General features: G+C 44.0%; 6 protein-coding genes across 7 annotated transcripts; 3 read left to right on the forward strand and 3 right to left on the reverse strand.

The window, feature by feature from the left end:
* Positions 1-1134: 1134 nt before the first annotated feature.
* Positions 1135-3249, forward strand: LOC129592848 (uncharacterized). The gene is made up of 6 exons (XM_055488981.1): positions 1135-1264; positions 1324-1424; positions 1496-1760; positions 1824-2239; positions 2361-2607; positions 2667-3249. The coding sequence occupies exons 1-6, from the start codon at positions 1210-1212 to the stop codon at positions 3038-3040; spliced, it is 1458 nt and encodes a 485-aa protein (XP_055344956.1). The 5' UTR covers positions 1135-1209; the 3' UTR covers positions 3041-3249.
* A 748-nt stretch (positions 3250-3997) lies between these two features.
* Positions 3998-5952, forward strand: LOC129592811 (hatching enzyme 1.2-like). Its single transcript, XM_055488932.1, has 4 exons — positions 3998-4270; positions 4341-4541; positions 4706-4829; positions 5042-5952. The coding sequence occupies exons 1-4, from the start codon at positions 4201-4203 to the stop codon at positions 5778-5780; spliced, it is 1134 nt and encodes a 377-aa protein (XP_055344907.1). The 5' UTR covers positions 3998-4200; the 3' UTR covers positions 5781-5952.
* On the reverse strand, positions 5876-8050 carry LOC129592812 (tetraspanin-3-like). The gene is made up of 6 exons (XM_055488933.1): positions 7571-8050; positions 7257-7460; positions 7025-7099; positions 6754-6843; positions 6242-6622; positions 5876-6175 (listed from the first exon to the last, which is right to left on the reverse strand). Exons 1-6 carry the CDS (start codon positions 7757-7759, stop codon positions 6032-6034), a joined length of 1083 nt encoding a protein of 360 aa, XP_055344908.1. The 5' UTR covers positions 7760-8050; the 3' UTR covers positions 5876-6031.
* A 539-nt stretch (positions 8051-8589) lies between these two features.
* LOC129592809 (astacin-like metalloprotease toxin 2) lies at positions 8590-17345 on the reverse strand. Of its 2 annotated transcripts, none has more exons than XM_055488928.1 (6): positions 17227-17345; positions 16408-16460; positions 16239-16317; positions 16050-16176; positions 9442-9614; positions 8590-9100 (listed from the first exon to the last, which is right to left on the reverse strand). In XM_055488928.1, exons 2-6 carry the CDS (start codon positions 16426-16428, stop codon positions 8889-8891), a joined length of 612 nt encoding a protein of 203 aa, XP_055344903.1. In that variant the 5' UTR covers positions 16429-16460; positions 17227-17345; the 3' UTR covers positions 8590-8888. The 2 variants fall into 2 exon arrangements, with proteins under 2 accessions (XP_055344903.1, XP_055344904.1); XM_055488929.1 differs by lacking the exon at positions 17227-17345 and adding an exon at positions 16543-16827.
* On the forward strand, positions 9619-15904 carry LOC129592808 (uncharacterized). Its single transcript, XM_055488927.1, has 3 exons — positions 9619-10017; positions 11351-11830; positions 15407-15904. The coding sequence occupies exons 1-3, from the start codon at positions 9933-9935 to the stop codon at positions 15454-15456; spliced, it is 615 nt and encodes a 204-aa protein (XP_055344902.1). The 5' UTR covers positions 9619-9932; the 3' UTR covers positions 15457-15904.
* Positions 17346-19125: 1780 nt separating the features above from the next.
* LOC129592854 (astacin-like metalloprotease toxin 2) lies at positions 19126-20688 on the reverse strand. Its single transcript, XM_055488991.1, has 6 exons — positions 20453-20688; positions 20316-20368; positions 20148-20226; positions 19961-20087; positions 19707-19879; positions 19126-19528 (listed from the first exon to the last, which is right to left on the reverse strand). The coding sequence occupies exons 1-6, from the start codon at positions 20517-20519 to the stop codon at positions 19314-19316; spliced, it is 714 nt and encodes a 237-aa protein (XP_055344966.1). The 5' UTR covers positions 20520-20688; the 3' UTR covers positions 19126-19313.
* Positions 20689-21307: the final 619 nt, after the last annotated feature.

Below are 21307 nucleotides of genomic sequence, written 5' to 3' on the forward strand. Positions count from 1 at the left end.
CGTGTGCGCGAGTGTTTTCATTCGGGTTTTAACTTTAAAGTGCACATCGTCATTGGAAAAGCGCAACTCACATGGAAATTGTAGGTATATGAATATCGTATGTACAGCCTACAGGTATTTATACGATTATTTACTCTAAGAATAACTCAAAACCCGATTTTATTATAAGAATAGCGTAACTCGCAGTCTCCTGTAACTCTTAACTTTACGGTAGGTGGATAACTGGATTTACAGATACCATTTGTCTGGTGGATACTCAAAACATTTTTCCTACTGCTGTCTGCACTTATCTATACTATCAGCGCCTACGGAGTGATTACGGTACAGCTGCCGATTTACTTAGCGTTAGTCGACCGTCAGTTCTAAGTAATTTTCCGTCAGAAATTTTAAGTAGTACAATTTTTCGAAAAATGTAGTGTTACAAGCCGAACAATGTAGTGTTTTTAGCAGGCCGACCTGTGCACCAGCGGCGAAATAATTAGAAAGCGCATAGTAAATTATATTTTAATGCAACGGCTGCAGTCGTATAGTTTCTTGCCGATGCAGTCGGGCGTAGTCGAGAAATACCTACGTACCTCGTACACAGTCACATAATCCGCCTGCAGTTTCTCTGCCATCGACGCGGCTCTCAGTCTCGTCAGCACACTTGTCACATGCAGTTTCTCTAAAAATTCAAATGCATCGGAGAAGAACGAAAGACTGATCATTAGTTTCACAATCTAGAGTAGTAAATTATGTTGTAGTCGTAATTGCTGTGCTGGTCCGTAGTAAAAGAAGAAAAACAAACCGTAACCGATTGCGAATTCATGATTTACGGCTTTGTTACGAACTTGAGATGAGCATGAAATTTGTCGACTTGGATAAGTGTTATTAATGTTGTTCGGTGATATAAATCCACATGTACAGTGAAGAAAACTATACAACGCCTTCAACTCTAGCCGAATTTAATGTCAAGTGCAGCGATTGTCTCATGCTTCACAATATCTTATGTCGATGATCGATCTCCTGTCGGTTACACAGGTGTCATAAATCGGTTAACCAAATTACCGGTCAGCGAACAACCGCCGATGTACTGCCTCCAGTCACGGATGATCGTTTACTACAAAATACTACACTGCGCTGTTTCTTCTTGTAGTATCTTGGTTCATTTTGTATCCATCCTCACAACGTTCCGAGGTGTTGCTCATACACACACCGGTCAGTCAAACCATGAAGTCGGAACACGATGAGTACACCACGATGGCGCTCCTCTTCTTCCTTTTTTGTAAGTTCGCATCGGTTTTGCACGCCATCCAAGAAATGTTCAATTATACTGAATTACAGCGCAGATGTTAGTGTGCTGGGCACAGCAATCTCCATCATGTCAAGCACGTTTCCCGTCGGTTGTTCTCCCGCCAGCGGGCGATAAAAACATTCCGCCACAGGTACATCCCATTTCCGTCGTATTTCAACCATGCCTAGATAAAAGTTTGCTTTGGATTTTTGGTGATTGTAGATGGTGGGCGATTGGTACAAATACCGGCAACTGTCCGAAGTGTTGCAACAAACAGGCTCGATCAATCAGCGTATCCGTTTCGTCAGTATCGCCCAGACCGTGGACACTCTGACGAACACGCCGGCATACGCCATGACCGGGCAGTTTGTTCAGTACGACATACCGGAGAATAAAACCTGCGTCGGCCATTACTGGTCGGGACTGTACACGGAGGACGGACGATTGGTGGGGAATGTGGCTGTAGTCGAAGACAATTTCGTCATGCGTATGTCAAAGCTCCTTATTTACCCGAACGGTTTTCCAGCTCTTTGTTTGCGGATTTTCACAGGACAGGGGAATTATGCGGTGGTCTATCACGACTACGATAAAATGGTCATCGGATACGGCTGTTATGGGCATAAAGCCGATGGGACCTGCGTGACACCTGTCATCTGGGCGCAGACCCGCAAGTTCCCAGGGAATTTTACAGCCGCCGAGAAAGCGGAACTGGATGCTATAATCGATAAGGCCTTTGAGCCGTACTGTATTAAGGCTACGGATGTTCCGCTACAAGTTTACAACGACATGCCGGACTGTCCGTTTCTCGATTTCCCGGACTGCAGCGCGAAGCTGGCGCGTGGTCTGCAGCTGATGAACACATCCGCAATGCCGACCGGGAATTTTGGGGCCTCGGGTGTACCACCGCCGTCCACTTGCCAACTGCCCAATTCCATTCTGGCGACAATGTCGTACGATCCCACACAGGCATGTTACACTATGAATCGTAGTCTGTCAAAGAAACGTTATCAGTGTTTATAGCCGGTGTTACAACTGGGCGCGGCAACTGTATACAGTTAAGTATTTCAGGCACCAGTTTTTTTTATAGATGGCTGGTTTGTGGAACGGATACCGATTTAAATCGGTCGAAAGTGGTGTGAGTAACTCGCAACTGAACTGGCACGTCATCGGCAATTCCTCCCTTCCGATGTCCAGTGTGAAAGCGCAGTTGATGTGGATGGAGTACGCTGTTATAAGTAACAACGTCTGTCTGAATGGCTTCTACATAGGCGAACTAGGCGTGAACGGACAGGCTGACGGTTTACTAGGGCCGGTTTCGCAAGCCGGTGATCGAGGTATTTTTTAGCATAAACGCTGTACTCATTCCCTGTTAAAACGCTCCATTTGATTCCAGTATTTTTCCAACTGACCACATTATACTTGGACAGCCATTATGCCTTGTACTACGGATGCATCATTCCCGACCCGGCGAGTGGCAACTGTCGGGCGCCATATGTGTCCGCCGTCACTCGACAAGATCCCGCACAGCTATCAGCCGTGGACAAAACCAGTTTTGACGCCATCATAACACCGTTCTTCAGCAAGTATGGATGCAGTGTCAACGATATACCACTGGTTGGGCAGACCAGTAATGGTCCACCTTGTGCACTGCAAGGTTCTGGCGATCGGTGCATTCAACTGAGTCTACAGGGATTAGCGGAAGCTATCGAGCCAGCACCGGACAGAACAGCTACTACAACTGTTAAACCAAACTCATACTATTACTAGCAGCATACCGTTAACCTTGGTTGTTTTTTTATACGCTGACTATTTATGCCATAATTTTTATACTGCAGTGCCAAATTTCCCGCTTTTGATGAGCTCCCAGACAACGGTGTGACTCTGTGACACACAGATATACAAGTGATTAATACTTGCAAACCGTATACAGGCCCATGAGCCTGCTTATCGATTACCACCGACTGGAAACAACAAGACTTTTCGTGCTTTAAGTAGTTTTGGTGGTCCCATTTTATTATACCGTAATTTTTAGGAGCAAATTTTGAGTCGCAACTGAAATTAAAATTTTGAATTAGAATTCTCATAATTATTCCTTACCAAATAAAGTTCAAACAGAGGAACTGGGTGAAACGACCTGGCCCAGTGAGTAGCAGTAATTACCTAAACCAATACTGTAAACAACTTAGTTAATGATTTAGCCAAAGGGCGGAAAACAATCGCGGAAAAGCTTGAAGCTAAATAATTGTTTCAATCAACACATTTAGTATTTTTATAATATCGCGACAGTCATTTTGAGTCGTAGTGCAGCCTGAGTTAAAATTATCGCTGTTATCGTAGATTTAATGCGCGGCTATTTCTATAGGGATTAGGAATAATTCTTCATGGTTTCTCCATCCACGTTATTTTTAGAATGAGCGCATCGGGTCGGCCTACTTTACCTTTGCCTCCCCTTTGCCTTTGCCGTTTCACCTTGCCTTTTGCGGCTGAAACATTTTTCAATCTGATTATATAACCGTACAGAGTACAGTATGTATGCACTTGCACATTTGCCTTGGCCACTCTGAGCCTAGTACTGTATGTCGATCGAAGCGATAACCAATTTTCCCATGCTACAATATATCGACTGTACAAAAAACTGTCGCACTTCGGCCATTTTGAAACCAGCGCATAGGGGGGCATAAGAGTACGCACAGAATACGGCATCAGACTTTCAACACACTGATTTTCGTTCAAATACTTTTACTCCGTTCAGTTTGTTTACTGTAATTGAGTGACACTTTTACCACAATAATTTTGATTAGAGCTAGTACCAATTTGCATGTTCTTTGGTAAAAGGATTTTTGTTCTTGGGTAACTTTTACTATTACTACACTTATCCGCTTTAATATCAGCATTGATTATAATATCCTACAAAAATTCTACTAAAAATGTTAACAAAACATCTGCTGTGTGTTTTCATTACTGCATCGTTGTCCAGGGGATTCACTCTGCCCACGGGTACAGATATAGTCTGCGTTATTGCCAGCCATATTCAGGCTTCCAGCTGAAGCGTCCCGTCTCGTTGCAGACTGGAAGACCCGGATTGATAAAAGTGTGTTGGAGGAAGGACAAGCGAACAACCGATTACTGTTTAATGCAGATGACATTATATGGGATGAAGAGGTTTCAGGTTCTCAGAATACCGAAGTGCTGCGAACTGGGCATTTGGCCGAGTATAATTACTGGCCAAAGGAAAAGCCTATTCCTTACCGCATCCAACAAGAATACAGTATGATCAGATCAGAATGAGATCAGAGTCAGAACGAAGATCAGAATGTGATAGATCAGAATTCAGATCCAAGTTAGTTTAGAATTCAACAGTGCAGGACACAATTGTTGTATCTATGCATTTCTTTACTTCCGATAGCGTAGCGGTGTTTACAATGATGACAGGTATTTGGGACCGTCGAAAGATTGAAGCAGCTATGCGTTTCATCGAAAACGAAACCAAATGCCTACAATTTCAGAGGCAGACCAGAGAAGGGGAATACATCCACTTCCGAGTGGGACGATATTCGTAAGAATACAATATTAAACTGCAGAACAGAATGCATCCAAGAATGTTGTACATAATTATGATGAGGTAGTTGAATTAATGATTTTACCGGCTTTGATTTCGTAAGAAGCCAATCAGAAAATTAGTTACGCTTAATTTAATAAGAACCGGCGAAGCATCGAGTAAAAATTTGGCTCTCGCAAAATAACCACTTACTGATACTTCTGTACCAGGTCGCAGTGCGAGGCCCAAATAGGACGGCATCCGGGCAGCTTAACCACGGTGTTCATGGGGACAGGCTGTCTAGCGTCACAGGGAACAATCATACACGAGATTCTCCATGCTCTGGGAATGTTCCACGAGCAGAGCCGGCCGGATCGTGATGATTATGTGGAAATCTATGCCGAAAACATAGAACCGCGAGCGCTGCACAATTTCGCAGTGCTACGGAATATGTCGATGTACGGCACGCAATATGACGTAGAATCCATAATGCATTACCACCCTTTCGAGTTTAAAAAGAAAGGCAGCAACCAACCAACCATCCTACCGAAATTAGGGGAAAACAAGAAGATGGGACAGCGTCAGACTTTAACGCATCTGGATGTTGCCAAACTGAAGCAAGCATATTGTTCGTGGTCGGTACCGGAGCAACCTATTCTGGATAACATGATACAGCGACCAAGCTCTGGACAAAACCAAAGCTATGCTATTCAGGCTAATTTGCCAACCCGTATATTGATTTCCACTACCCCACTTCCGGTGACAGAAGCGACAACTGGCATTATCCAAGGAAGCTCTTCCACGAATCAGTTGCAAATGCAAGAAGAGCCTATTGCGCTGCCGTTGATGATTGCCACTGCATCCAGCTCACAAAGCAGTACGTTCCGCTCGACATCGCGATCGGTCCGGCGTAAAACTTCTCTTCGAAGTCTTCGCCAGCGATTGGGTGTGTTATTCGGGTCAAGTTAGAGATCTATGATATTTCTCATGTGTTACATTATTGCAATTGCTTCAGCGACGAATGCCCAGTCTAGCGTTCAATGTGCGGTAGTTTGTGATGCTTTTTATTTAGTTTTTGTAAATCTTAAGCCAGTCGATGACCCTGATTTGATTAAAAATGTGAAAGTAATTTTATTTTGTGGCTAACAAAATTAAATTTACTACGAACAACGAAGCAAGCGTGAAAAAGTTGGCAAAAGGACAAAAGCAGATACATTCGCTCAGCGGGTTTCACTTGCAGCACCATGATGGTCTTCCCGTTGATCTATTTCGCGGATATTATCCAGCCGCCTGAATGCGAATAATGGGCCTGCTATCCGATACAACCGGCAAAACAGCCAAGCAGCGCAGATAATTCCAGCAATCTGTAAAGAAAACTAGCAGTTATGGGCGTTTGATCGAACGGTTACGGTTACAGTTATCTGTCTCACATCGAGAAACAGTAATACAGCGGCCACAGCGCCAATTATCCCCATCATTTCCCTGAGTGTATCACGCAGCAGCGGCGCACATCCGCGTGTATAGAAATCGCAGTTGTTGTTTTGGTCACTTTGAGCACAGGCATAGACCGTTTCCACATCGAATATGCACAGAGTCTCGTCCACTAAATTGCAGCAGGATAGCGGTGGGTAACGGTGTGGAATACCGGAAACCGTTACGTTGAACGAGACGGCTACTTTCATAAATTTCCCAGTTTTAGGCAGATATCCATTGAAGGTATTTGGTTTGCGTTTTCTGGCCGATACGCTCATCGTTGCAGGCTGGCCTGAATCGAGCCAGTCTCCAAATGAGTCCACCCCGCAACAGCACAGCTACGAAAATATACAGTCACTACATATGTAATTACCGTTTCGCTTTGGTTCGTTCCGAAAATTGCAGTTCGCAAATGAGAAGCATTAAAAACAGCATGGCGCATGATACGTAGAAGTGCTTGCCCGAGTACCTCTCTTTGCACTTTGTCAATTTTGTGATGGTTCGATTCGTTGTAGTGTGCTATATCGTGCCACAAATCGTCAGTTAATTGGGTTTCCATCTAGGGCGCAATGCAAATGCTTAATCAGAACCGTACTATCAACACTACATTTTAAGGCAAACTAAGTACAAATAAATTACTGTAAATCAAAACTACAGTAGGTAAATAACTATTTTATAAATAAATAACTACTTACTACAAACTAGAGCTATAGTTAGTAATCTACAGTACTTACGCCTACCTGATGTTTCCCAGAAAATCCTAAGCCTAGACAGACCAGTTGAAAGACCATAAGGACGATAAGCGCCACTCCGAACTATAAACATCATTTTTACTGTTTTCGGAAAGTGATGACGGAGTCACATCGCGTGGGCCTTTCGTGAAAGCCGCTTCACTGTCGCAAGTTGCGGATGTTTACCGAACAGTCCATCCATAATTCATTAGCATCAGTGAGGTAAAACGTGACAACTCACCGATAATATCGCGTATCGGTTTCGGCAGCTACCAGCCGGAAGTCCCAGTGCGGCGACCACCAGAGTCAGTGCACCCACGGTGATGGCTAAACCAATAACGTTATCGGTTATGCTTTGCAGATCGACGAATTCGAAGTGATCTACATTGAAGAGGCGCTCATTCCAGATTATAACGCCGCCCGCTATGAAGAGAATTCCGACTCCCTAAATTCCAGATGGGAAATCACCGTAGTCCCACAGCTTTTATACGTACGTGCCAGCATTTGGTATACACGGTGACAGATATGTGTGAATCAGTGTGATGCATTACCTACCAGATACAACCCACTGATCACCAATATCGCCGTCTTAAAGATTTTATGGGAAATTGGCATAACGTTGGCTTGCTGCGGATGCTGGTTGGGTGAAGGCGCTTCCACATTCTCCGCTAAATCATTAAAATTTGCAGCTGCAACAATCCTCGACCCTGTTGCTGCGTCTCTTCCGGTTCGGTAAGCATCCATTTAGGCGTCTTTTTTGAATAAATCAACACCGCTTCACCGTTTGCTAGAATACCTCTCCAGTATGAAACATGATAATATTACAACATCCCAACCTTAAAAATTACACACTGCAGTGCAGCAGGGGTATGATTACAACGGAATCACAGATATTGCTGGTCTAACTTGTAAAAATGTGTTTTTGAATATCGTTATTTAAAACCGGGCGGAACTGAATTTAAATCAGACCATAATAGTTGGGTACCGAAACTAACAGACCTTGACTAGACAGACTGCAGTATTTTTAGCGTTGCTTTGCAAGGATAGACGTTAATGCATGTTGTATCCATATTTCATGCCTTATATTGCTGAGCTATGTCGAGAAATGATATCACTGCCTTTGTGCTAAGTAATAAATGAATCGTACACGCCGGTATTATTATCCCAAGCAAATATCATAACTCTTTCCGCATTCATAAAATTTAATGCTCGTACCGTACCGTGTTCATGTTATACCAAGGTTCAAGCACCATTAATTCATATTCTGCATCCGCACCGGAGTGTTTTATTTTCAGCATTTTGATTCCCAGTTACTCTATAAATTTTACCGCGTACTGTACTGGAGTAAGGCATCATAAAACCTTAATACGTTGCGCCGCAATTCCCAAGTACAGATATTCTACCATAACACTGCACACCGTGCAAACTATATTTTTAGTCATCGCGTAGTCTTGACAAAATTCCCGTTTGGTGTCAATTACAACATTATTCGCTTATACACAATGTATACACATTAATATACCATAATACTGGAAAACCAGAATAATGTATTTTTGACTATAATTTTGTTTGACATTTGCTATGAGCTGCACAAGAATTTCACAATATGTTTGCGTACCAACATCGAGTACAATCATCACCATAAACATTCTGATGTCATGAAGCAAGTAATTGTACTGCATATCATTTTTCCCTTTTATGCCCAATAACAGCCTTGGCAAAATTAAAAAAGGACTTATGTAGGGACTGCAACAATACGAGTATTCAACTTTGTACAGAGAAATTATACACTGTACAGCCCATCGATGTAGCACCGTGCGATAATCCGCTGAGCTGGGCGCGCGCATTGCTCATGATCACTCTATGGGCGGCTTTAACATTCGTAAGCTCTCAAGATTTTCTTGATGTCCGAATCACTCAGACGAGAACTCGTTGTCAGGTTTTGGGTAGGATTCATGGGAATCATTACTGGCAGGATACAGCTGTACGCGAATTCTTTGTTACGCGTAATGGACAAAAAATAGTGAGGGAATTCCAATACGGTTAGACCATCTCCGGGCTTGGGGTAATTGTCTTTAAAGGCTTCTATAAAATATTATTATTCGTGATCAGTCAATCGTTATACTGTAATTATTTAAAAATGTATACATGTGACGCGCTCAGTCATAATCATCGCGATACTGTATAATTATTGTCGTACTTTGGATTCAAACATGTTTGCAACTTTTTTAAGCGCTACTGATCGAATAGAAAAAAGGTCGATGTTTCTCGTCTTTATAATGTACGTCTGCTAATGCCCCAAGTGCTTTGGACTGTACAGACTGATTGTGTACAGACATATACTTTCATGTGTTATGCAAATGTGAAGAACATGCGAAATTCGTGATCTTACCACTTTAACGTCACATTCTTATTATCTGGTTTACCTGGAATATTCTCCCAGCTGACGTGCACATCGCTGTCGTGATCGGGTCGTGTATGCTCGTGAAAAAAGCCGAGGACATGAAGGAGAACATGCAGAAGGTCGGCGAATGAACACTGTGCGCTCACAAACATTTTGTTCGTATGTCGCTGCCTGCCCACTCCTGCAGCGCACGTGCTGTGTGACGCATAGTCATGTATACAGTGTTGCTCACCGGCGTAATCCGGCGTTTATGCAATTGTTGTGAACTATCTTCACGTAGCTATCTGTGTCTAAAGACGTCTGTTTTCTATGCTGATTTCTCAGCGCCATGATGAAGTTGTGATTGAGCGAATCATTATCTATCGTGTGCGGCTACAGTAAAGATCATTGAGGGGATTTGGCGGTATTCTCCGTTACGTATAGTGTAGGAGAAACGATCATATATTATGGCGCTCCTGGGTGGATGCGTTTAGCAACCGTAATAGCCCGGTGACCTTTCTGTTCTCAGTCGATATGACGGCTCCCGTTATTGATCCATTTTATACCCATCTTTACGACACCTGTAATGAACGTTTAAAGGCGGTGGAAGCGGCTTTGGGTATGTGATTCCGTTATTCAGCGGATAGTTCTTTTGAATGTAATATTCGTACAAGAATCGCATATCGTACAATATTTGGTTGTTGCTTTTGTTCAAAATGTGTAAAGTTTTGAACTGTATAGTAGCACCGATCAGAAAGTTGATGAGCTGTTGCTCGTGGTCAACTCAACTGTTAATTCTCTTATCTGCTGGTAGTTTGACTGCTAATGTCGTGTTGGGATACATGCTGCACCAGGCGCAATCCAACATTATTTGTAATGCTATTCTTGGTTAAATAATTGTCGACGTTAATGTCCGACAAGAGCGGTAAATCAACGCAACCGCTAACTAAGAAAGCAGATAAGTCAGTTGCAACTGCAGCAGCAGATAAGCCTGTCGCAAGTTCAATAACTGTAGCTTCAAGTTCGAAAGCTGCTACACAGACTTTTCCGTATACAGAAGCAGACATATTAAAAAAAGCCGGAGGACGGACGTTGCGTTCAGACGGTCAAGCAGAGTTTGCAGAAGGCGAATTGCCAAAACCGAAAAGGTCAGGCGTGCCCAGGGCGAAATCAAATCTGATGAAGAATTAATATCAGATGACGATGAGCCTGTTACCGCATTAAGCTCAACACAGTCGGCTGTTATACTTGAAAGTGACGCTTCGCCACTCGTTGAGACAGGTACACAGTCACCTTTCTTGACCGATATACCAGAACGTACTGCAACGGTTCTCGTTGACATTAATAATACTGAAAGTGTCAATATGGATGCACAAGTTAAAGCACTTACTGATGGCCTACAGAGTCTTGTAAAGGTCGCAACAGACGCTCCAGTAAGTGGTCCGCTGCAGTGCGATAAATTCAAGCCTTCAGAGCATAACGCTCGTGAATGGATGAAGGAGTTTGAAGAAGCAGCGACCATGTCGAATTGGCTGGACAAAACCAAAATGAACGGTTTGCGTTCTACTTGACGGCTGGTGCCGCTAAGCAGTGGTATAACCTCAGAAAGCCGTTTGCGACTTGGGACGCTTTGCGTACTGCATTTCTCACAGAATTTGTCAGTGAGGATGAGAAGTGGGACTATCAGAACAAGTTGCAAAATCGCAAATTCAATCAGGATAAAGAGAGACTGGTTGAATATTACTACTCTATCATTGACCTTTGTCATAAAGTCGATACTGCGATGTCAAACGAAATGAAAGTGCGCTACCTGTTGAACGGTCTTAGTACAAGCCTACGTAATCATATGGCGGTGCTTAATCCGACAACACCGGAAGAGTTATTGACACGTTTCAAGGTGTTAAAAGTTGATTCGGAACGTACAAGTTCTAACACAAATGTCATTTTGACAGCTGAAGTCTCGGCAAAGCAGAAGCAAAGTGAAGACGACGAAACTGCTGCCGGTGATGTCAGTTCAGCAAACGTGTCAAACGTGCTGCAGTCCAGTGAATTTCAACAGGCTGTGGACAGAGCTATCTCTGCCCGTTTGCAGCAAGAGTTCCAGATGGCTGCCGGCTCATCGACACCTCCCGAGACTCAGTCAGCCGCGCCTGTGTTGACGCAAACGTTTGTACGGGGAGGCGCTGCTGGTGCCCGTGGAGGCCGTGGTCGCGGTGGCCGAGGTCGTGCTCGTGGACGTGGCCGTGGTGGTACACGCAACGGCGGCAATGGCGAATCCCGCAAACCGGCTGTGACGGTTGAACGGAACCAAGACGACAAGTCGCGGTGTGATTTCTGCGGTCGGCAAGGTCACCAAGAAAGCCGGTGTTGGGATCGCATGCGGGAACGTAAAGCGGCACACGCGAAGCATGGAAATGCTCTGCCGTCGGAAGGTGAGGGAAATTTAAACTCCAGAGAGTAGCTAAGTACAGGGGTTTAGCTGCTCATACGTCTGATCCCCCTGATTTTGCTGGTTTTCCTTTCGATGCATTTCCGATAGAAGAACCAAATGACGATTCAACTGTTCCGGCTCCAGTTTGCACTACGGCATATGTTAATGGTATGGCCGTGCCTGCTGTGATTGACACCGGCTCCGCTGTAACGATTATGAGTGTGCACTGTGCACAGATGTTAGATCTGTGTATTCAGTCATATACCGGGCGGCCCGTTAAAGGTGTTAGTGGCAAATTGATATCGCCTGTCGGCACTATTTGTGTTGATGTGTTATTGGCAAACTGTTCGCACCAAATTAACGTACTTGTGCTAGACACGTACGATCGTGAATTATTGGTCGGTAATGATTTTCTGATGCGAACGGATCTAGTAATTGATTATGCCGGTCGTACTATACGGCGCTTTGATGAACGTGATGGCGAACAGTTCAGGCCATGGAAAGCGCGGAATCTTGTTGCAAGTCGCAAAGTGCACATTCCCGCTGGTCACGTAGCTTGGGTGAAATGTCAACTAAACCGTAATCTATTTCCTGGCCGTGTGAAACCAGAAAATATGGAGTTTATAGTTTCCCCAAACGCTAACACGTTCGCTCAAAAAGGGTTACGTACATCAAACGCGCTAGTCAAAATTGTCAACAATGTGTGTTATTTGGCGTGTGCAAATTTCTCTCGCATGACCCAAACAATCGGTAAGGGTCAGAATATTGCGTCTGCGACACCAATGTATGTTGACCGCGTTCCAGAGTGCTCGGTGGTTGAAACGTGTGAACTCCCAGAACTTCAGTGTGGTGCAAATTTAACTGCCGATCAAACTGAACAGTTGCACGCTGTGTTGCGCAAACACGTAAGCGTGTTTCCCACTGCTGAACGCCCTATTGGCGAAGTAAAAGGAGTTTCGCATGTTATAGACACAGGCAGTGCATTGCCAGTGTCCCAACCTCCTTACCGGCGATCGTGGGCCGAGCGTATTGTCATTCGTACAGAAGTTGATAAAATGCTCCGCCAAGGCATTGTGACCCCATCCTGTAGCCCGTGGTCGTCTCCCATTGTACTCGTACACAAGCGAGACGGCACAACGAGGTTTTGTGTTGATTATCGCCGGGTCAATGCTGTTACCAAGAAGGACGTGTACCCAATGCCCCGCTTGGACGACGCGCTTGATCAGTTAGGTGGGTGCGCTTATTTTACTTCCTTAGATATGGCGTGGGGATACTGGTAGATCCCCGTAGCGGAGTCCAGCAAGGACCGTACCGCTTTTGTGACGCCTGACGGCTTATATGAATTCAGCCGTATGCCCTTCGGCTTGTGTAACGCCGGGGCGACCTTTCAAAGGTCAATGGACAAAATACTGAATGAATTCAGATGGCAGTTTGTTATAGTGTACATAGATGATGTACTCATCTATTCGAAGACGTTTGAAGAGCACATGGAGCACCTTGATGCCGTACTGCGCAAGCTTCGCCACGCAGGTATTGTGCTTAAACCATCAAAATGTGTTTTCGCGTCCGATTGCACCAAATACCTTGGTCATGTCGTTGACCGTAATGGTATTAGTCCCGATCCCGATAAACTGTTGGCAATCGCAGATTATCCAGTACCAGAAAATGTCACGGACATAAAGTCGTTCTTAGGACTTTGTTCGTATTTTCGTCGGTTTGTACGGGATTTTGCCGGTCTATCGGAACCGCTGGTACGGTTAACGAGAAAAACCGAACCGTTTGTGTGGTCTTCCGAACAGATGGTTGCTTTCGAAAAACTCAAACACGCACTAATTAGTTCGCCGATTTTAGCTCATTATGATCCAAATGCTGAGATCGAGCTACACTGCGATGCTAGCGGCCTTGGAATAGGCGCATGTTTAGTATCTAAACTGGGTGACTGCGAACGGGTGTTGGCGTACGTTAGCAAAGTTTCAGTCCCGCAGAACGTAATTATGCGGTCACTGAACAAGAGTGTCTGGCAATTGTTTGGTCGGTTAAAAAGTTACGACCTTATTTGTATGGTAAGATGTTTCGCATTGTGACAGACCACTGTGCACTGTGTTGGCTTATGAGCCGGCGTGAATTAGCCGGTCGTCTGAGCAGGTGGGCGGTCTTGTTACAAGAATACAATTTTGAAATTGTATACCGTAGCGGCAAACGTCACCAGAATGCGGATGCGCTATCGCGACATCCCGTCGAACCAGCTGACAGTGCTGATGTCGAAATGGACATGTTAGTAGCCATGACCGACACTCCAGATTTCCACTATGAACAGGTGCAAGACCCACGACTGTGTGATGTGATTGACAAGTTGGCAATCGGTTTGGTGTCTCGCGACACTGTGTGTTATACCATGAAAAACAACTTGTTGTATCGCAAAGCGTTAGTTGACGGGAAGACGTACTGCTCCTCGTAGTACCAAAACATTTGCGACGTGACATATTGTTCGCTTGTCATGACGAGCGTACATCCGGTCATTTGGGATTTTGGCGCACGTATACTCGTGTGCGTCAGCGCTACTTTTGGCCGCGCATGCGTGATCATGTGCGTAAGTACATACGCGGCTGTCGACAATGTCAACTTCGTAAAGTCCCAACTGATAAACCCGGTGGTCTTATTGAACCAATTCCAGTGGGCACTGCATTCGAGATGGTGGGAGTGGATGTTTTTGGTCCTGTTCCCCGTACCGCTAAAGGCAACCGGTATGTCATAGTCTGTACTGACTATTTGACAAAATATGTGGAAACAAAGCTATTCCGGCGCAGACCGCTATTGCAGTTGCTAATTTCTTGGTGCATCAAGTAATACTGCGTCACGGTGCGCCGTCAAGAATTTTGAGTGACCAAGGTGGTCCATTTCTGTCAGATGTAGTTCAGGAAGTTCTAGTGCTATGTCAAACGCGGCATCTGAACACAACAGCGTACAATCCACAGTGTAATGGATTGACTGAGCGGTTCAATAAAACTTTAGCCGTTATGCTTAGCCTGTATGTCAGTGATAATCAAAAAGATTGGGACCTACATCTCCCATATGTCACTACAGCTTACAACACCAGTAAGCAAGCCTCGACAAATAAAACACCATTTTATTTGTTGTACGGGCGTGAGTGCCGTTCAGTCATGGACGCACAGCTTGGTGCACTTCCGAATAACAATTTGAATAACATGCACGAATACAGTCAGGCTCTCGTTGAGCGTCTTAAACTGGCTAGTGATGTTGCAAAAGCTAATATTGAGAATGTCCAAGCTGGTTATATGTTGACCGGCAATATCAAAAGAGAACCGCGTGAATTCCAAATCGGTGATTTGGTGTTATTGTATACGCCGGTAACTCCTGTTGGTTTGTCTCCAAAATTAATCGCACATTACTTTGGACCGTACAAAGTGGTTAGCCGTAAATCAAAGCTTAACTACGAGATCCAGTCTGTGCGTACTAAAAACGTGGTGAAAACACTCTTGTTGTCCACGTAAAGAGACTAAAACTGTTCACGGAGCCTCTGTCTGATTTGGATTTAATGGGTGACACTGATTCACAGTGGGACATTCCCGTCGAGGACGTGGATCCCGAGCTGCGCGTGGAAATTGAGCGGGACTGCGTCACCAAACCTCGTCGTCCTGCCAGGAAACCGGACGAGCCCGTCGACGAAACCGATCGCCCCGTTATCCGGACACTTCGTAACCGGACCCTACGGGAACCCTCGCCGTAATGCCTTGCCTTAACGCTTGCACCTCTTCTTTCATGTAATTTTTATATAGCGTTTTCCTTCATTACGGTCATCCAATCGTTCAAGTTATGTTCCGTTTCTCAAAGTGATTGGTTTTCGCCGTGCTTCAAACTTAAGAACGGGAGTGCTGTGTGACGCATAGTCATGTATACAGTGTTGCTCACCGGCGTAATCCGGCGTTTATGCAATTGTTGTGAACTATCTTCACGTAGCTATCTGTGTCTAAAGACGTCTGTTTTCTATGCTGATTTCTCAGCGCCATGATGAAGTTGTGATTGAGCGAATCATTATCTATCGTGTGCGGCTACAGTAAAGATCATTGAGGGGATTTGGCGGTATTCTCCGTTACGTATAGTGTAGGAGAAACGATCATATATTACACGTACTGTACAAGTAACAGATACGTTAAATATTCAGCTGTATACCTGTCCGGACAACCAAACTGGCGACCTACCCCGGACGAGAGCGTATAATGTCCAAATATTCGTCTTCATTCCTGCGTTCCCGAAAACGGATACAGTGATTGGTCTCCCGACTAATGTTTCTCATTGCCGCTAGAAGGGTGTCTCTGGTTGTATTATCTGCGGGGACACCGACGCATGGTAAAATTCCCCATGAGTACCTCAGGCACTTTAGAACCCACCAATTTTATCCTGCACGGCGTATGCAATCGTTCCGTTTGGCCATCGGTAGCGTTCGCTTGTTATAATATTGCGCGCCATCTGCGAGGCACAAACCCGAAAATTATTGGCATGACAAATAGATACAATATCCAGTACGCAATAATTATGTACAGTAGTTAAAAAACGAACCCGGTGACTGCGGATAGCCATCCCGCCTGTTACGGTTTCTGCATCCGTTGATCCTGTAAATTAATAGAATTTTCTAGAGGGCCCAAAACGTATTTAATAACGTTGGCATGGTTCAAAGAAGTAAGCTGTTTTCACCTTGTGCCAATATTGGTTACAGCAAACGACAAAACTACCCATCACGACCCAGAATGTGAAACTCATGGCAAACACGCCAAACAGAAAATTAGGTATCAGGGACGAGTACTGTAGTGGCTCGCACATCTTGTACCACAGAGTTAGTGTACGGGAAAAATGTGCATCCAATATACACACTCTAACCGGGCAAAACGCACGATTCGCAGTTGGCGTGCATTGATAAATTTCTGATGTTTCTCAACATCTGGTCTGGAGAACCTTCTTGATTATTAAAAAAATTAGAGCTCGAATAATTATTAACTAAATTTATGCTCAAAAGCAGCCATTAACTTAAATCTTTGCTGTCAGCTCGAATTCAAACACTGATTTGTTGTGGTTTTTGGGGGGCCCCTGCAGAGTGAGGGGTACGTTCAGCGTTAACATTCTGCAGCTACAGAACAGTTCGTGTTCTCAGATACAGAGCTTCTTTTCTAGGGTGAATTACAATTTTAAAGAAAATGTTTGATTGACTGGACAGATTCAGAAGGAGAGTTCATCTTGAAGTCAAATCAAGCATAATTTCGTAGGCGTGCATTTTGCCCGGTTAGAGTGTGTATATTGGATGCACATTTTTCCCGTACACCAACTCTGTGGTACAAGATATGCGAGCCACTACAGTATAAAAAGCATTCATGCAGTACGTACCGGCGCAAATAAATCAATGTGGGGTTGCTTTAAATACGGCGTGAATTCAGCAGTGTTGATAAAGTTCTGTTTGACGCTAGTCTTAGAAAACACGTTAAATCATTTCCGCAACGAATCCGATTGTCTGGAAAAAAGCGATCAGATTGGTTATTTTCCACGGAATTGTATTGAAAATGTGAGTATTCCTCAGTTGACTCTGTCATACAAAGTCTGATCACGACTTAATGATTAATTGCTAATCACTTAATCGTAAGATCTCCATGCACCGGCTCTGTTTACAGTCGGCGGCTTCATTTGTACATGCAATGTGCAATACTCGTACATCGGAAGCATGTATTCGAGCGCTAAATGGGAAATTTATTTCATGCCATGTACATCGGAAGTTGATTCGAGCGACAGACAGTGGGAATTTATTTCGGACAATACAACTTGCTTAAAGCAAAGAGTCTTCTGTCCAAACCTTTGCTGACGTTTAGTCCCAAAAATATTTGCAACATTGCAACATTTAAGGAAAGTGTTGCAATGTTGCAAATATTTTTGATTCCGGTGCGCGATAGTAAGGCGCTTGTATGGGACGCCACATGCTGGGACACGGTGGCTGTATCTCATGTGCATGCTAGCTCGAAGACAGCGGGAAGTGTAGCACAACTGGCAGAAGCAAGCAAGCGCCGGACATACGATTTTATCAAATATATGGGTTATCTGTTTTACCCGCTGGCAGTCGAGACGTTCGGGACTTTCGGAACGCCTTTCGCCGAGCTGATCCGTTTTGTCGGCAGAAAGATTCGTGAAGTTACCGGGGAACCTCGGTCTACCGCCTTTTTAAGACAACGTTGCAGTCTAGCGGTAGTCCGTGGAAATGCAGCGGTTGTTTTGGGTTCACTTAACGCACGTCCCAAGATCATGCGTGACACTAACGATTTTGGATGTTTTTTTAATGTTTAAAAATTTGATGCTTTTAATTAGTGTAAACCTGCGCAGGCGATTTGTTATGTATGCTGGCTGAAGCCGTATAAAATCGGTTAGTCAAGAAAGTGTTTATATGGGGCCGACTACAAAAGCGACTATCTGTTACAGAAATCTAGCAAATGTGCTTTGTCGGACAATGCAGCAGACCGGTCTCGTCGCTTTGCAATTCAGAGTCAGCCCTAGGATGCACGCAGCGTTTTAATTTTCTATCCGTTGAAATGAGCTTTAAAATATTTGTCGGCAAATGGTTGCCGGGTGTACGCCATGCCGCAATTCGTTCTACCGTCTACCGAGGAACATATTGAACATATTCCATATTGCAACACACAGATATACACAGGCCGTGCATGACAAAAAAAGCTAAAAGCGACAGGTCGGTCCGCGGTCGCGCCTCGACTTATGACGGACTGATCGTAACGACGCGCCTCGTTACGATCAGTCCGTCATAAATACCAGCCGGAGGCGAACGCTTTCCACAACTCTCCAGTTGCTTCAAAATTGATTTGTGCTTCCAGTTTTTAGACCTCAAAATTCTGCTCGCAGAGTAAGATGTAGAACATGTTAGTACGCTGGTATTTGTACAGTTCAGCCGTTTTTGGATTACTTTTTTCTCACAAACATACGTACGGAAAATTTTCGCCTAAAATTTTTGACTTTTAACAGTTTTTATCTCTGATGGTGTTAATATTCAAAATTATAAATACTATAATATAACGTTATAGCGATATTCCCAATTGTAATGCAGAGTCGTTGCACTTTTGTAAACAGTACTGTATTGTATCTGTTATACATACAACTGCAGAAACGAGTACAAAATATTCAATCACGTTGTCACTGTCAGTCTGGAACGGGGCACTGGAGCTAGACAACCCGTAAGATTCGTACCACGTTTAAGTGATATGCATCCTAGTTGACTTATTTTTTGTCAGAAGCAAGCAAGTATGCTGTGATTTTCAACGTTTATGACGAACTGACGACAAAGTCAGCAAGATTATGTACGAAACGATTGTGTACGAATCGAACAGGGAACTAACATATTATCTTGTTAACACAAAGCGCGCTCTATGACAAACCCGATTCGCTGGAGCGTCTAATAAACAAAAGGTGTATCTAAATTGCTAACATCCGTAAACTCGTAAGATTTTCTTGATGTCCAAATCACTGAGACGCAGATTCTTGGTCAGTTTTTGGTTGGGATTCACGGGTGTCATCACTGGCTGCCTCAAACCGTACGCATATTCTTCACCATGCATGAGAGACGAAAAATCGTAAGGCAATCCCGAAACGGTAACGTCGTCATCTCCACGCTTGCGATAATTGTGCTCAAATCCTTCTGCAAAATACGTTGTAGTAAATTCACATAGAAACCTCAGAGCTTTAAAAATTCTACTACAAGAATATAATCCCAAAAACGTTGTACCGGGTTTTCTAGCGAGGCTGCATAGTTATGAATTATGGTTTACTATACCGAATCAGGTCAGAACTGAGTCGGATAACAATATTCACGCTACCTGGAATATTCTCCCAGTTGATGTTTACGTAGTTATCCCGATCGGGTCGTGTGTGCTCGTGAAGGAAGCCGAGAACATGCAGAAAGCCATGGAGAATGTCGGCAAACGAACAATGCGCACTGACGAACATTTGGCTCCGACGTCGTTGTCTGCCCACTTCTGCCGCGCAGATACTGCAAACGAAAAAAAAGGGTTTGGGTCTGCTTGTACTGGGAAGGGCTTGGAGGTCATCACCAGAACGTTCGATGGCTTACATTGGGCGAGAGCGTGTAATCCATAAATATTCAGTTTCATTGGTGCGTTCCCGAAAGCGGATGCAGTTATTTGTCTCCAGGCTGATGTTTCTCATAGCTGTTAGAACGTTTTTTTTGGTGGTGTTATCTGTTGCAACACCGGCACAGTTACTTTCACCCCGATATTCTCAAGCACTTCACAACCCACCGATTTTGTCTTGCAATACGTAGACAACCATTCCGTTTGGCCATCGACTGTATTCGTTGGATAAAATATTGCGCGCAATCTATAAACATTAAATTCGAAATTAAGTAATTGTGGAAATTAAAGGATTACAGATGCAACGTGGTCAGCGATAATACGCTACGGACGTACCCGGTCACTGCGGATGTTCTGCCATCCTGTTACAGTCTTCCCGTCTGCCGAGGCTGTAAATTAAAGACCTTTTCAACGACTTCCTAAAGTATTTTTTCTTTGTTTTCACGTGATTCGTGGGAATACATTATTTTTACCTTGTGCCACCTGTTGATTATTACAAACAATAAAAATACCCAAGACGATCCAGATTGCGGAACTCATGCTGAAAGGGAAATCAAAGGTTCCTGGTTCCAATAACAGGCACTACCCACTTAATTAAACTGCTGATTAAGATCCTTTAAAAAAGAACTGTAGTCTCAACGCAGTATTCACTATGTGGCCGATTTATATATGGTACTCGGTGGATATCGGTTTGCTGGTGAATATTATTTTACGCCAGTCGCAAAGACAGTTTCATCATTTCCGCTGGAAAGTCGATTGCTTGAGTGATAGACGATCAGATTATTCGTTGTGATCCTCAGCATAACACTGTAGATGAAAATATGATTCCCTGACAAACGTATTGGTCAATCGTCACTGATCCGCATGTCGCGATTAACTGCTTATCAAGTCTTTTACCCGGCACTGTTTTCGGTTGGCTACACGATTTATGCAAAAGTAGTACGGTATAGCTGTCAAAAGACTGAATTCGACAGACAAACACCAAAAATATCGGTATGTGCTGAGTTTGGAGATCACTTTAGGTGATCCGAAACCAGATGAAGGAAACAATAATGGGAATATGTAGTAGTAATTTTATTTCGTTGTAACTTATAAGTGGTTGCCTTATCGTCCATCGCGCCGTTTAACGCAGCTTAGGAAATGCGTAACACCGCTACACTTCTGCTATATGGATATTGTACATCACCGATCTCACCACTTAGCATCGCAGACCATTCAAGAGGTTTATAACAGAGGTTGACCACATTATATTTGGTGAACCAGTTTTTACTGGTCACACTTTTAGCATATTCCTTGCGAATAACTTTTTACCTTGCGTTTGTTGTTAG

Source organism: Paramacrobiotus metropolitanus, unplaced genomic scaffold (assembly GCF_019649055.1).
Source record: "Paramacrobiotus metropolitanus isolate TYO unplaced genomic scaffold, Prichtersi_v1.0 Parri_scaffold0000056, whole genome shotgun sequence".
NCBI classification, from domain to species: Eukaryota; Metazoa; Tardigrada; class Eutardigrada; order Parachela; family Macrobiotidae; genus Paramacrobiotus; species Paramacrobiotus metropolitanus.